At 44.7% G+C, this 15621-nt stretch overlaps 1 protein-coding gene across 14 annotated transcripts in view; it reads left to right on the top strand.

The window, feature by feature from the left end:
• The window catches only part of Ep400 (E1A binding protein p400), a 152902-nt gene that overhangs the window by 127414 nt on the left and 9867 nt on the right, over nucleotides 1-15621 (top strand). For all 14 annotated transcript variants that reach the window (XM_029556478.1, XM_029556474.1, XM_029556476.1 and 11 more), the window contains 9 exons: nucleotides 733-869; nucleotides 987-1043; nucleotides 4117-4195; nucleotides 4302-4631; nucleotides 5895-5940; nucleotides 6016-6125; nucleotides 9038-9245; nucleotides 9369-9589; nucleotides 12131-12349. In XM_029556478.1, the coding sequence (XP_029412338.1) occupies nucleotides 733-869; nucleotides 987-1043; nucleotides 4117-4195; nucleotides 4302-4631; nucleotides 5895-5940; nucleotides 6016-6125; nucleotides 9038-9245; nucleotides 9369-9589; nucleotides 12131-12349 (1407 nt within the window). The remainder of the gene's footprint in view (nucleotides 1-732; nucleotides 870-986; nucleotides 1044-4116; nucleotides 4196-4301; nucleotides 4632-5894; nucleotides 5941-6015; nucleotides 6126-9037; nucleotides 9246-9368; nucleotides 9590-12130; nucleotides 12350-15621) is intronic.

The following is a 15621-nucleotide window of genomic DNA, read 5'->3' as shown; positions in this document are numbered from 1 at the left end:
GAAAGATCACTAGGCACAAATGATGCCACAGCCATAAAGGAATGCACTCTTAGACATTCCTGTCGCCTTTGCTGTCCACTATAGTAGAAGATCTCTGTGGGATCAGCACTACCCCCCCCCTTTGCGTCTGTGGGTATTGGACCTAATAAGTGAAGACTTTCAGCCAGCTCCACCCCATCACCTACCATTTCACCCCAGAGTGTGACCCTGAGTACTTTGTACAGCCTTTTTTTCCTTAGCTGAAGGGGAAACCCAACTGACCAAGGATTCCTAAGGATTGGGAAATATTGTCAGCTACCAGGAAATGATAACCACCCAGTATTACTACTGTTGTACTATGTTATCTCAAAAAGCAAGGGCTGGGGATGCCTTTAATCCCAGCACTCAGGAGGCAGAGGCAGGCGGATCTCTGTGAGATCAAGGCCAGTGTGGTCTATATAGTGAGTTCCAGACCAGCTGGGGCTACAGGGAAACCCTGTCTCAAAACAACAAGCAAAATGATAGATAGATAGATAGATAGATAGATAGATGATTGATAGATAGATAGATAGATAGATAGATAGATAGATAGATAGATAGATAGATAGATGATAGATAGATGATAGATGGAAAAGGAAACTTGGGTGTAGCCATTGGAGCTTAGTCACAGGCTTCTGATTCAATAATTTCCAGAGCAGTTGTCTGTCAGGCTGATAGTCTAAACTTGATGAAGTCCTGTCAATTTTGTTTCAGAGTAAGAATAATCGTCCACTTCGCACGAGCCAGATTTATGCCCAGGATGAGAATGCCACTCACACCCAGCTGTACACAAGTCACTTTGATCTGATGAAAATGACCGCTGGCAAGAGAAGCCCCCCAATCAAGCCTCTGTATGTTCCCTGGACTCTCATTCTGTCACTGTGACATCAGCTGAGAGGCTGGTGATTTGAGATTTGCTCTTGCTTATATTTTCCCCTTGTAACTGCTCTCTTATTTCTATGCTGCAGGCTTGGCATGAATCCCTTTCAGAAGAATCCCAAGCATGCCTCAGTGCTGGCAGAAAGGTACTTCTGACACATTTTTCATCTTTGAAGTGAGTTTGAGTATTCACTTAAGTTGAGTAGTGTAGCATATTCCATCCTGCCCTGGACAGAATGGTGTAGTCTCTGAGCTTGAGAAACCATGAGGTCTCTTGCCCTCAAGCAGCGCATGCCTGAGGTGGCCTTTGCTACGCAAGGACATGGAGAGCCATGTTCTGCATCTATAAGGGCCATTGTCCTTGCATGCTTTGTGGTAGGGGCATTGTTCTCAGGCATAAGGAGTATGTTTCAGGTCTGAGAGAGTGATGGACTATAAGGAACTTTGTCCAGCTCTGCCTTCCTTCAGGTATAGGTTTTATTGGTTGTCTCATAAAACAATATTAAGTTTAGAGGTGAGTATACATGCTTGTGATTTAGCAAAGGAAAAAGAAATGAGTTGGTGCGGGGATGGTAAAATGGGAAGATGGGAGGAAGTAAGCAAGCTAACCTTTGAGCTGTTTGGATCTGAGTGCTGGACTGGTTGCTGGCAGCATTTTTGTATGCTCGGATTTCTGGGATACTGTTAACGAAGGAAATCTGCTCATCTGAAACAGCCACTGCTCTCTCTTTATCACTGCTGTGTGCACATTGGTCACGTCCCATCCAGCCTTTACTTTCCTGCTAAATGCTGCATGTCTCTTTGCTACATGGCCAGAAAGTGGTCCTTGCCAAAGACAGTCAGCTCATGAAACATCTACTGAACTTGTGATGGCTCTCTTTAGCAGTACTCTGTATGACCTGGGCTCTATCTAGCTCTTTACATCTTGGTGTTCTGTCTCTAGGGGATGGACCAATCTGTGGAAACTTGAAGCCCGGCCCTGCCACGTATTGCTCATTTGTTGTCTACATCTCTGCAGTGGTGCTTATTGGTTAGATGAAGTGATGAGTTAATTCAGTTAGTGTTTATTAATAGCTTAAGGGCTAGCGTGGCCACACAGTGCCCCTAGAAGTGTATGTAGTAAGTAAGAAAGAGGGACCAGGGATCCCTGAAGATGTTTTGAGCACAGTGTAGGACTATGAGAAGAGCCTTAAGTGTTCAGGGAGAGGAGCTTTGGGTATTCTGGGGACTATTCAGTCATCTCCCTGGGAAGGTGGGGTGTGAGCTGGACCTGAAGAGGTAGCCAAAGGTAGGACACTCAGAGTCACCAGATCTGTGTAGGCAGAAGCAGTCTTTGCTGCATGAGCTGGGGGACTATGATAGTCTGAGCAGGACTCTCACACAGCTGGATGTGAGGGATCAAACAGTCGAGCATTTGATCTGGGGTGTTGGTAGGAGACTGTGGCTGTGTCTCTAATGGGGAGCTTGTCCAGAGAGTTGTGGGGTAGCTTCAGGTAGACTCTGCATTCCTTGTAGACTTAGAGGATTCATGGAGGTGTGTCTGGGGCAGATCCACAGAGCTCAGGTACCAATAGTGGGTACCTGAAACTGCAGAAAGTACTGAACCTTATGTATGCTGGGCATTTTTTGTTTCTCTTTTCTTTCTGAGATAAGATGTTACTCTGTAGCACAGACTGACCTTGAACTCATAACATCCCCTTGCCTCAGCCTTGAGAGTGGCAGGATCCTGTACAGGTGTGAGTCATCATGCTCTGTATGCTATTCTTTCACCTTTTTATTTAAGTACTGTCTGATGTTTTTCTGGCATATCCAGATTGCCAGCATTGCTCTTTTTCTATGTTATTAAGTAAAGTCAGGGTTATTTGACATAGACCTGAGATATAGCCAGTCTGATAGCAGAGACTGTGGACTGAGTGACTAGTAGGTGAATAGTATAGGCAATGTGGACATACTTGTCCAAAGGACAACCCATACCTTAGGCTGGAAAGAATGGAGCAATACATGATTTCATCAGAGTACTCTGAACAATATGCAGTTTAAAACTAATGAATTGTGGGGCTGGAGAGATGGCTCAGTGGTTAAGAGCACTGATTACTCTTTCAGAAGACCCAAGTTCAAATCCCAACACCCACATGGTGGCTAACAACCATCCATAAGGGAATCCGGCATCCTCTTCTGACTTTTCATGGGCATTGCACAACACGGGTACACTCACATGCATGCAAGCAGTACACTCATAGACATAAAATAAAAAAAAATTAAAAATTTTTTGAAAAAAACTAATGAATTATGGGATGGAGAGATGGCTTGGCAGTTTAAGAGCATGTACTACTCTTAAGGCACCCAAGTCAGTTCTAAGCACCTATATTAGGTGGCTCACAACCTCCTGTAACTCCACCTCTAAGGGATCCAGTGCCCTCTTCGGGCTTCCATGGGCATTTGCACTCATGTGCACGTATTCCTACACATATATGTACACATAGACATAATTAAAAATAAAATCTTTTAAAAACAAATAATGGGGGCTGGAGAGATGGCTCAGTGGTTAAAAGTACTGGCTGTTCTTGCAGAGGACCTGGGTTCAGTTCCCAGCACCCAAATGGTAGCTAACAACCATACATAACTCTAGTTCCAGGGGATCCAAACACATTTTTTGGCCACTAAAGGCACTGCACAGCATGGGTGCACTTGCACACAAGCAAAACATAAAATAGTATTTAAACACATAAAATAGAAATCAAAAATTTAAACAAAAAAATTTTTTTTTTGGTCTTTTTGAAGCAGGGTCTCCCTGTAAGCCCCAGCTGTCCTGGAACTCACTGTGTAGACCAGGCTGGCCTTGAACTCACAGAGATCCACCTGCCTCTGCCTCCCAAGTGCCGGGATTACAGGTGTGTACCACCACTCCTAGCTAAAACAAAATTTTTTAAACCAATGAATTGGTGGTTTTTAGAATTTTCTTTTCTTTTTTTGGTCTTCTTGAGACAGGGTCTCCCTGTAGCCTTAGCTGGCCTGGAACTCACTATGTAGACTGGGCTTACCTCCATCCTCATTTTCACAGAGATAGCCTGTCTCTGCCTCCCAAGTGCTGGGTCTAAAAGTTTAGCATGTGCCAATCACATTGGGCTAGAATTTTTTAAAAACTATTTTGACCATGGCTGACACATGTAATTAAAGCTGTAGATAAAGGGGCTGCTCTCTTTAACTTTTATCTTTCAGTGGAATCAACTATGACAAACCACTGCCTCCTATTCAAGTTGCATCTCTCCGTGCGGAGCGAATCGCAAAAGAGAAAAAGGTATGGTGCCCTGGGTCCTCTGGGAACATATTGCTGTGACATGGCATCACTTGGCTGGGTCCAGTTCCTTTAGCAGCTTCTCTTCCTATCTGACTGATCCTTCTAGGCTTTGGCTGATCAGCAGAAGGCACAGCAGCCGACTGTGACACAACCACCCCCTCAACAGCAGCAGCAGCAGCAGCAGCAGCAGCAGCAACAGCAGCAGCAGCAGCAGCAGCCGCCGCCCCAGCCCCAGCCCCAGCCCCCACCACCCCCACAGCAGCCACCACCACCACTGCCCCAGCCACAGTCAACAGGCAACCAGCCATCTTCAGGGCAGCCTACCATCCAGACCCAGACCCAGACCCAGACCCAGTCACAGTCACAGTCACAGCCAGTGCAGGCCCAGTCGAAGGGGCAGCCCACGATGACAACAGTAGGCAGCGCTGCTGTGCTGGTAAGAGCCTCTAAACCTCCCTCTATAAAGTCCTGTCTTAGGAGAAGGCTGTGTTTTCACCTGGCTTTGCTATCCTCCAAAGCTCATGTTGTGGGTAAAGCCACTTTTCTGGTATAGGGATCAGGGCTAGGCACTGCCACCATCTGAGGACATTCCACTTTCTTTCCTGAGAACATACATTTTTATGCTCACATGCTAACACCATAAGCACACAAAATAGCCAAAGTACAGAAATTCAAGTTATGAATTTCTTTTGACGTATATTCTGTTGACAATACACAATTGTTGACATACATGCTTGGTGTGTTCCTTTCCTGTGTTGTTTGTCACACAGACTTTGAAAACACATGTAGGTCACATTTGAAGGGAACAGGGATGATACTTCAAACTGTCAGCTAGACATGAAAATTTTTGTGCATGCATATGACCACACAGAAGTCTACTAGTACATATTTAGGCCATAGGTCAACTTTTGACCTCCGGAGTCGCCCACCTTGCTTTGGGGCCAGGTCTCTTGCTGGGGCTGAGGCTTGCTAATTTGGCTAACCTAGCTAGCTGGCCAATGAGCTCCAGAGATCCTCCTGTCTGCTCCTACCCATTACTGCAATTGCAAGCATGTGCCACCGTGTCTGGTTGTTTTTTTGTTTTTTGTTTTTTTTAATATATGAATGTTGATTCAGTGCAGATCCTTACACTTGCATAGCAAATGCTTTATCAACTGAGCCATCTCTCCAGTCCCTGAAGGCTTTGGTGGGGTTTTGTATGTGGTTGAGCAATATTCTTTATTCACTCAAATGATCCATTTACTGAATACTGTATGATATGGGGACCTTTACAGTGATGCTGATGTCATTATTCCTGCTCAATGCAGTTTGCCTCCTATGGGGACCTGGGGAGTAGAATAGAACACTCTGATAATGGCAGGAAGAAATCAAAGCTGGACAGTGGTTGGTTGGTAGGAAGATTCTTTTTGAGGATGCAGCATTTGACTTGAGGCCTGAACAACAGGAAGGCAGTCATGAGAAGGGTAGAAGCACCAGGTAGAGGCTTAAGTGTTACTGGTGTGAGGGCCGAGGGGCATGGGGTGGGGGGAGGATGGAAGCAGCCCAGGTAGTAAACACAGTGTGATGGTAGCAGACTAAAGGCAGCTGAGGGAATATGCTCAGGAGTTTGCATCTTGCTGGTGTAATATAGCCTTTCTTTGTAGGGTTTGCTCAGGGGAGAGCCTGGCCTTAAGCTTACCTGAGTTTCTGTTTTCAACAGGCAGGAACCATTAAGACATCAGTCACTGGGACAAGTATCCCAACAGGTGAGGAGGATGCAGAGGACTTGAAATAGGAGATTGGTCTTTCTTCACTGGCCTTACCCACATCCTTCTCCGCAGGTACTGTGAGTGGAAATGTGATTGTGAACACGATAGCAGGTGTCCCTGCTGCTACCTTCCAGTCTATTAACAAGCGTCTGGCATCTCCTGTGGCTCCTGGAGCCTTGACTGTGAGTTGTTACCATGCTTAGAGGGCACTCCATGGGATTCTTGGAAAATTGCATGCTTTAATTAGTGTTGCATAGATGAGAAAAGTACTGATTTAGTTTGAATTTCATAAAATAAGCAGCTGATCATTGTAGCAATTTGGGAACCCTTAGGTGTTAGGGGACAGTTTTCTTTTGTATTATTAGAGAAGGATGAATTTTCCCCACAGGACAAGTTTTCAGAGAGGAGGGAGGTGGGATATGAGGACACAATATCCAGTCCCCTTGATTCAAATGCCCTTCACCTGTGCCTCACTATACCAGTGGGAAACAGAGGTAATGTGGTCACCCTTCTAGGGCACTGTGCTGGAGGTGGGCACAGCACCCCATGTGAGCAGCAAGCAGCTTGGCTCCCAGAGTGAAGGGAGCTGAGCAGTAGAGAGAGACATTACCCTCTGTGATAAGGTAGAAACCAGCTGTGGGAAGATGATCCCCCTAGGTGGAAAGGAATTGCCCTCTGAGGCAAACCATGTGATCAGAGGATCTATCTAGTGTTAACCACCTGCTTTTCTTTCATAACTCATGGTCAGAATGAAACAGATTGAGTAGTGAGGACTGATATCCTAACTTCCATGTAATCATACCCAAAGGTAACCTTTCCCCAACAGGAGAAGTGACACTTCATAGCTATAGTGCTCTCAAAGCAGCATGCTTTCCCTCTGGGTTTTACAGAGTACCTTTCCTAGGAGATGTGGTTGCTATGATAATCTAGAGAGGTAGATACATGAGTAAATGGAGTTGGATGGGGTCCAGTATTATATAGATACAGTGCAGGCATTGCACAACACAGGTGCACTTACGTACGTATAAGCAAAACACCCATACACATAAATAAATTTTTTAAAAAATCTTCTAGTGCTGGGTTTGGTGGTGCACACCTTTAACCCCAGCACTCGGGAGGCAGAGGCAGGCAGATCTCTGTGAGTTCAAGGTCTGGTCTATGTAGTGAGCACCAGGCCAGCTGGGGCTACAGAGAGACCCTGTCTTAAAGAGACCTTCCCACCCCCAAAATCATCTAGCACTAGCTAAAGACATTGGTCCTAATAGCCCAAGGATGAAAGAGGAGAACTGGGAAGATGGCTCAGCCGGTAAAGGCACTTGCTACCAAGTAGGACCACCTGAATTCAGTTGCAAGGTAGAAACAGAGAACCAACTCTCAGAGTTTGTCTTCTTCATATATGTGTGCATGCATGCACATACACTAAGTAAAGCTTTTTTTTTTTTTTTTTGGAGGATGATACAGGAATCCATACCTATGTGATGTTGGTGGCAGAAATCTTTAACAGACAAGGAAGAGCAAGACTGGGGCTGGGTATGTAGCTCAGTGGTAGAGTGCTTACCTAGCATGCCCCATGGCCCTGGCTTCCATTCTCAGTTCTACAGGAAAAAAAAAAAAGTTTAAAAATAACCAGGCATGGTAGCATACTCCTTTAAACCAACACTTGGGAGGCAGAGGCCAGCAGATCTCTGTGAGATCAAGGCCATACTGGTCTACATAGTGAGTTCTAGGCCATCTAGGGCTATAGGGAGACCCTGTCTCAAACAAACAAAAACAACAACAAAGACTGCTTTCTGTGGAGCAGCAGCTTGCTGCTTAATGAAGCCCATGGAACATTATTGTAATGAATGAAGAAGATAACTGCCACTCTTGTTTTATGTTTTTTTGAAAATTTCTTAAAGAATGAAACAAGGCTAGGGCTATAGTTCAGAGATAGAGCATGTGCCTGACATGTGGGGTTTAAAACAATGACAAAATAAAGGTATTTTCAAATAAGAATGGAAGAGAATAATTACAGTAGGCCTTAAGTAAAACTGAGTACTTCAGGTAGAGGGAGGCAACTCCCAACCTGAAGGTCTGAGAAGCAAAGGCAAAAGTGACAGTATAGCCTGAGGAGGATACAACTTCATAACAATGGTTACTCTCCATGAGGCTAAACGTGGCAAAATTCATAGTATTAAAAATTTGTGAGTTGGTAAATGTGTTAAAATGTTTTAAAATCTCAAGAATGTAAAATTATGGATTAAATTCAGGTTTTGTAAATACTCAACAATACAATTTTCAGACAAGCCACCAAAGGAATAAAATAATGTGACTTCCAAACATTAATAGGGAAAAGTTGGATGAGAAAAATAATGTTGAAAAGTTTAGAAAGGGGGTAAAAAGAGTCATATATTAGCTGAGTTGAATAGGAAGTGCAGAATAAAATGCCGAGTTTAAATCCACAGACAGAAGGACCATAAGCTAAACTGCCCATGGACTGTCCTAATGAAGGCACTGGACACATTTAAGGACATTTCAAAGAAGGAATGAGAAGGGTTTATTGTAGACTGCCAAGGATGTGGGACCAGGGTCACTCTGGCTTCCTCTATTCTAGAGCACCACATGGCACGTAGGAGGCCAGAATCGTTCCAAGTGACAAGTCAGGAGAAGTTGAGAGGCATGACACCCTGAGCAGTTAGCTGGAGTCACAGGGCACAACTTCTGTGCTGCTTCAGGATAGCAGTATAGTAAGGAGTAGGCTATAGTAGGAACACCCATGGGTTTGTGGGGGTGAGTCAGGAATTTGTCATGTTCCTAAGGATCAAACTGTGGGAAAACGAAACAAGAGGGACATGGTTGGGAATGTTGTCCCCTGAAACAATCTTTTCTGTGGTTTATCTGATTCTCTGTGAAAGCACATTGCTCTGTAGCTCAAGGTGCTTGTTTTTGAATTTATCAGAAACAGTATGTGTGATGCTCTTAGCATCTTAGTTGTCTGGAAGACAACTCCAGAATGTACCTACTCCTTGATTCTGGAGTCTGGGAAATTTTTCCTACCCAGCAAGTGGCATGCTGGTCCAAAAAATGTAATACATTCTTATGTTTGCCTTTGTAGACATCTGGAGGCTCTACTCCTGCCCAGGTGGTCCATACCCAGCAACGAGCAGTTGGCTCCCCAGCCACTGCCACCACTGACCTAGTGTCCATGGCAACAACGCAGGGAGTTCGGGCAGTCACTTCTGTGACAGCCTCAGCTGTGGTCACTACCAACCTGACCCCAGTGCAGACCCCAACCCGGTCTTTAGTGACTCAGGTGTCCCAAGGTAAGGAGACTCACTATTTCTCTGAACTGGCACCTGCTGTTGGAACTCATTAGAGCAGCAGCTAGCATATGTGGTCCTAGAGAGCTTAGGATGGGAAGATCTAATGAACTAACTTCTTCACAGCCACAGGAGTTCAGCTTCCTGGAAAAACCATCACCCCTGCCCAATTTCAGCTCATCAGGCAGCAGCAGCAGCACCAACAGCAGCAGCAGCAACAGCAGCAACAGCAGCAGCAACAGCAGCAACAACAGCAACAGCAGCAGACCTCCCAGGTCCAAGTTCCACAGCTCCAGAGCCAGGCCCAGTCCCCTGCACAGATCAAAGCTGTGGGCAAGCTGGCACCGGTGAGTACATCCAGAGCACCATAGACATACCTAGCCTGTCTGCAATCCAGAACCTATGTTGCAAAAATGTATCTTTGTTTTTAGGTAGGGAATGTACTTTCTTGTATTTAATACAACTTTCCATACTCAAAAAGTCATGCTTCTGAGAAGGGATTCTGGGCTTGGTCATAGCACTAGAGACTATAGTCTCTTGCTGGTAAATGCATCTTCATGCCTGACTCCTGTGCAGTATTTCCACAGCTCATTTTCCGAAGAACTAGGCTTGTGTTCACCATTCAAAGAGGATAGTATGAAAGCCTGACCTCTTCGGTAGCAGCTAGGTCATAGTGTGTTTCTCAAAGTTACTCATTTGAACTGATGTTCCTAGTTTCACCAGTCTGTGTGCCATTTTGCTGGGTTTGTAATGCTGTATCCTTGCCACAAATGAGAATCACAAATATGTGGCATCAAAAGGAACCAGAAAAGCTGATAAAATGTGAACTAGAAGTTGTCTGGTGATTCTCACTGGCTGCTGGGTCTGTTGTAGGGCCTGATTTCGTGAACTTCTGGATCAGAGGCTTGACTCTTTAGAGCTGAGCTGAAACTACCTCCAAGAGACTTGGGAAGGAGCCAGAATGTGTCAGTTGTCCTGTGTTTCTTTTTTAAAAAATATTTTAATTTTTATGTGTATGAGTGTCTTGCCTGCATGTATATAAGTGTACCATGTGTGTGCAGTGCCCCACAGAGGCCAGAAGAGGGTGTCAGATCCCCTGGAACTGGAGTTATAGATGGTTGTCATCCATCACGTGGGTGCTGGGAATTGAACCCAGGGTCCTAGAAGAACAGCAAATGTTCTTAGCCACCGAGCCATCTCTTCAGTCCCTTGTGCTGTGTTTCTTTTGTGACAGTGACAGTGTCAGCTTTCTGTTGGGCCCTCCTGAGTGTGCTTGTGGCCACCTCAGTATGGGTGCCCACCTTGTTCCTTTTGAGAAATGATTAGAGCCATTCATCTCAGATTGGGGATTGGGGGCTGTCTGCCAGCTTTAGTAGCTACTAAATAACTATAAAGCACATGAAATGCCACAGACTATGACATTCCACTTCTTGTTTCAGGGGCTTGGTAGCTACATGAGACTGTGGGTGCTGAATTGGACGGCCTTGTCTAGCATGTTTCTGCCAGTAAATTAAGAGTAATTATGCCCAGGTGTTCTGGGCCCAGCAGAGGCAAATTGGTAGCTCTGACCCCAGGCACCGAGACACTTCTTCAGGGACACATTACAACTTCCATAAGCTCTACTCTCCCTCATTCACCTGGTTTCTTAATCCTTCACCCACCCACCTTCTTCTAATTGAGTTTCAAAGCCATTGACATTTCTGACATGTCCAAGAGATTTGTAACAAGTCTTCATACATTTTCTTTGGAGTAGAAAAATAAAACCTTAAAAAAAAAAAATGCTTTCAGAGCTAATGTATTACTTACTAAGCTTTGTTTTTTTGTTTGTTTTTGAGTTGAGGTCTCATGTAGTCCAGGCAGGCCTTGAATTAGCTATGTAGCTGAGGCTGGCTTTGAATTCCTGATCCTCCTGCCACTTCTTCCTCCCTTGTATTGGGATTGTAGGTTTGAGCCACCATGCTCAGCTTAGTATCTTGATGTCTTGATGTTTTCACTTTATTTTTTTCATCTTACTGAGAAAGGGTCTCCCTGTAGCCCCAGCTGTCCTGGAACTCACTATATTGACCAGGCTGGCCTTGAATTCACAGAGATCCATCTGCCTCTGCCTCCCAAGTGCTGGGATTAAAGGCCTGTGGTACTATGCCTGGCTTCATTTTTTTTTTTTTTTTGGCATAAGGTTTATTACTAAGATATTACTATGAGGAGGTTTAGTTACTAAGTTATTACTGTTAAACTTAATAGTAATTAAGTTTGATGGTTCTGTATATTTAAATTGACTTGAGAGATAAGAACCCAGAATGCTTGCTATGAACTTAGTAATCTGTCAGAGTTGCTGTCCCATTTCCTGGTGAAGTGCTGATTTTCATTAGTGGCCACTTGGTTGTGGGGACATGTTGGGAGCCTGAGGCTCAGCCATTTCTCAAAACTGCTGACAGACCTAAGCTGGTAACTTTCCATTCTGCCCACTCTCCTCCCGCAGGCATGGGATGGAGCCCGCGGCCTTGGCCCACGGCCTTGTCCTCCTTTCCTCCTCCGGCAGGCACGGGATGGATCCCGCGGCCTTGGCCCGCAGCCTTGTTTTCAGTACATCTGGGTCCCTGCTGTCCTGCTGATATGATTATTCCCAGTCTTTACTCCTTTGTTCTCATTCTCTATTTAACCCCATGCTTGTGCTGCAATAAACGAGACTTGATCAGAACCGTGTCTTGTCTCCATTTCTCTTGTCTCTTGCCCCATCCAAATCCCCACTCCCCACTCCAGGTACCCCGCATTGCTGACCCCGCAGGCTGGGGCAGGGACATTAGCTAATGTATACCTGGGTACTTAGCAGAGATGGGGGGTGACATACAGCCAGTTTGTGTGGAGAACATGACTTATTTGTGTTTCAGGAACACATCATCAAGATGCAGAAACAGAAGATGCAGCTGCCACCACAGCCTCCACCACCGCAGGCCCAGCCGGGCCCCCCCCAGCAACCTGTGCAAGTGCAGCCCCCACAGCCCCCACAGCAGCAGCAGCAGAGTCCCCAGCTCACCACAGTCACAGCCCCACGGCCTGGGGCTTTGCTCACAGGCACCACAGTGGCTAACCTCCAAGTGGCCCGACTTGTAAGTTCCATTTTGTTCATTTCTTTTCCAAAAGCATCATCTCTACATTTCAGAAGTTTGGGGTTATTTTTGTTTGCTTTTAATTACTCTGTGTTCATGGTGTGTTTGTGTGTGCGCGTGTTCACCTGTGTATGTGTGCATATGTGCACAGGCCCTAATGTGTGTGTGCAGATCAGCAGATTATAACTTTGTGGAGTTGGTTTTCTCCTTCCACCATTATGTGGGTTCCAGGGATTGAACTCAAGTCACTATGCTTGTGTAGCAAGTACCTTTACCTGTTGAACCATCTTGTGTGATCCCATCTCTGCATTTCAGTTGGACTGTTGTTGCTTACTCAGGAGCATGTTCGATGGTGTGGCAGACTTAGAAGTGAAGTAGGAGCAGTGATCTTTTCTTAACCTGAAAGTTTTAATCCTTGGGGAAGATAAGCTACTGTACGTGTGGCAGATTGTATTAGCAGAACTTAAAGAACCATCAAGGTGTCACCAGGCCTCTCAGGAGCAGTGGAGGGCAAATAATGAGGGGTGGACACAGTGCTCAGGCTGTCTGATGCTTTGCACTGGATGGGTAGAGGTAAGAGTGCCAAGGCCAGTGTGGCTGGAACATAGGACATAGTGCATGTATACTGCAGGCAGATACCTAGACTCCATGGCCAGCTCACAGGTGACCATTTGGCAGCAGGAAGAGCATTTGAGGGTTTGAAGCAAGGAATATAACAAGAAACAAGTGGTGTTTAGAGAGATCCACGCTCCATTCTGCAGCAGTTAGTATAATGTGATCTTCTGTGTCTTAGCAACCTGACTAGAATGCCTCATTGGAGGCTCACCTGACCAGTGTCATCCTAGGAGCTCTGTGTTAGTCTCCTGGTTTGATGCTCAGATCCCCAAGGCAGGGGTTTGTGTTGTATTGCCTTTTACAAGTGAAGAAATTTGGGTGCATAGACTAATAGCAACTAGTTTGAGCTAGGATTAGGGTCCCAGGTGCTCAGACTCAGCTCTTTGTGTAGGTTTTGTGGGAGAGCCCCTTCTACAAAGAGAGGATGTCCAAGCATGAGAAACATGGTTCCAAAAAAAAGCCTGCTGTTCCTATGCCCATAAAACTGCCAGTGAAGAGAGTGGCAAGAGCTCTAGGCAGGAACTAATGACTGGTTTGAGAGACAGTTTTAGTAATTAGTCCACAAATGAATGTATGCATACTACTTTGCACAGTAGTATTGTTTTTTGATTTGGTGGGGTTTTTTTTTTTTTTTGTCTTTTTGAGACAGGGTCTCCCTGTAGCTGCAGCTGGCCTTGAACTCACAAAGTTCGCCTGCCTCTGCCTCCTGAGTGCTGGGATTAAAGGTGTGCACCACCATGCCCAGCCAGCACAGTTGTTGGATCCTAAAGAAATAGTGGGGCTGGTACAAAGCTTTTTTTTTCAGTGATGATAGAGGTTAAATGTCATATGACTAAAATGTTCACTAAAATGAATGGTAGTGATGGACTACCAAGTATATTGTTCTCGTTGCTATGACCAAATACCTAATAAAAGCAACTGAAAGAAAAAAAGGGTTTATTTTAGCCTATACTTTAAGGGTACAGTCTATCATGGCAGGAAAGTTGTGGCAGTTAGAGTGTGAGACAGTTGGTAACATTTGCCTCTGCAGTCAGGAAGTAGACTGAGAGGAATGCTGTACTCATTAGGCTTTATTGCCTCTTTACCCATTTTGTTTATTCTGGGGACTCAGCCCAAATTCATGGTGGGTCATCTCTCCTCAGCTGTCTTTGAACTGCCCTCACAAACATGCTCAGAGACTGTTTCTTAAGCAATTCTAAATTCAATCAAGTTGACAGTCATGATTGACCATAACATCAAGCAACTTGGAAAATAATTGTTGTAAAGGTAAAAGGCTACAAAATACTAGTGACTCATTCTACTACTGCATGTTTGCAGTGATGCCTAAGAAGCTGAATGCCAATTTCAGTATTCATTTGTGATACTCTTGGACTGTGGTAGCTTTTACTTTCTTAGATTTTGTTTTGTTTTTTAGATAATCTCTGTATATACAAAAACGAACCTATTTCCATTTTCCTTTTTATCTTTTTAATTTTATTTATTTATTTATTTATTTTTTTAGTCTTTTACCATCGTTATTATAACCCCACAACAATTGACCTACAATGTAGTTACAATAAATGCCTGAAGAGAAAATAGCAGATGAATGAATGAATGAATGAACGAATGAATATGGTATTGATGAAGAAAACTGGAATTCAGCAAGACAGTGAACTGTGAGGGAAGGAAAAAATGAAGGGCAGTAGAATTAAGTAAAAATCAATGTTATTTTGAGGAGTTTGTGGGCAAAGAGAAAGCCCTGAGAGATAAAATAAGACCTCTTAGCAGTCGAGGATCCAGGACCTGAGTAGGCATTGACCACTGGACCTCATGTATTCCACCATACACGTTAAGTCCCATCCAGTCAAGTGTTTGTACACAGATGTCCTTCAGTGTAAATTCGTCCACCAAAGTCTAGTCAGCCCATCTAGTGATTGTAATGTAAGGTATACTCTCTCATCTAGCATCAATCAGTCTCTAATAGTTCTCAGTCTATGGCTGGCCCACCACCCATTTCTTTTCCTCCCTTTGGGCCTTTGTTTAATTGAGTTGGCATGGGTCCTGTGCTTGATGACACCATTGCCACAAGTTTACATGTGTAAATTTCCAGTGACCTGAAAGCCTCTGCTTCCCTATGTTCATGGACCAGCCCTGGCTCTTAAAATCTTTCTGCTCCCTCCTCTGCAACAGTCCCTGAGCCGTGGGTGGATAAGGTTCAGTATAGGAGTCCCATCCAAGGATACCACTCTACAGTCTCTTATTCTTTAAAACTTAGCCAGTTGTGGCCTTCTGTGTGCATCATACCCTGTATAAGGAAGCTTGAGAGTTGAGGGATGCATTAGTTTTATCTCTACCCCTTGTTCGGCTATGCTCCATGAGCCTTAGGTGTAGAGGTTCAACTGTAGATATGTCATCTGGTACTTGGCATCTCTCAGATGTATATTCTCTGAGCAGTTGTGGAATTCTGCAGTAGCCTCCATCTGTTGCCAAAAAGAGCTGCTTTGATGTGTGGTATACAGTATGCTTGTCTATAAATATAAGGATCCATATTTTCAGCCCTAAACCCTAATAGCCATAACAACTGGAATGGCAAGCTACCTTTGTCGGTGCAGTAGTGGTACTGTTACCTGGATGGCAGTCAACAGCTATCCAACTGGACTCAAAGCCCTCTCAGTGGG

The sequence above is a fragment of the Nannospalax galili genome, unplaced genomic scaffold, assembly GCF_000622305.1.
Source record: "Nannospalax galili isolate Female #2095 unplaced genomic scaffold, S.galili_v1.0 scaffold566, whole genome shotgun sequence".
Lineage (NCBI taxonomy): Eukaryota > Metazoa > Chordata > Mammalia > Rodentia > Spalacidae > Nannospalax > Nannospalax galili.
The sequence above is the reverse complement of the archived record's forward strand: the minus strand, read 5'-3'. Positions and strand labels throughout refer to the sequence as shown.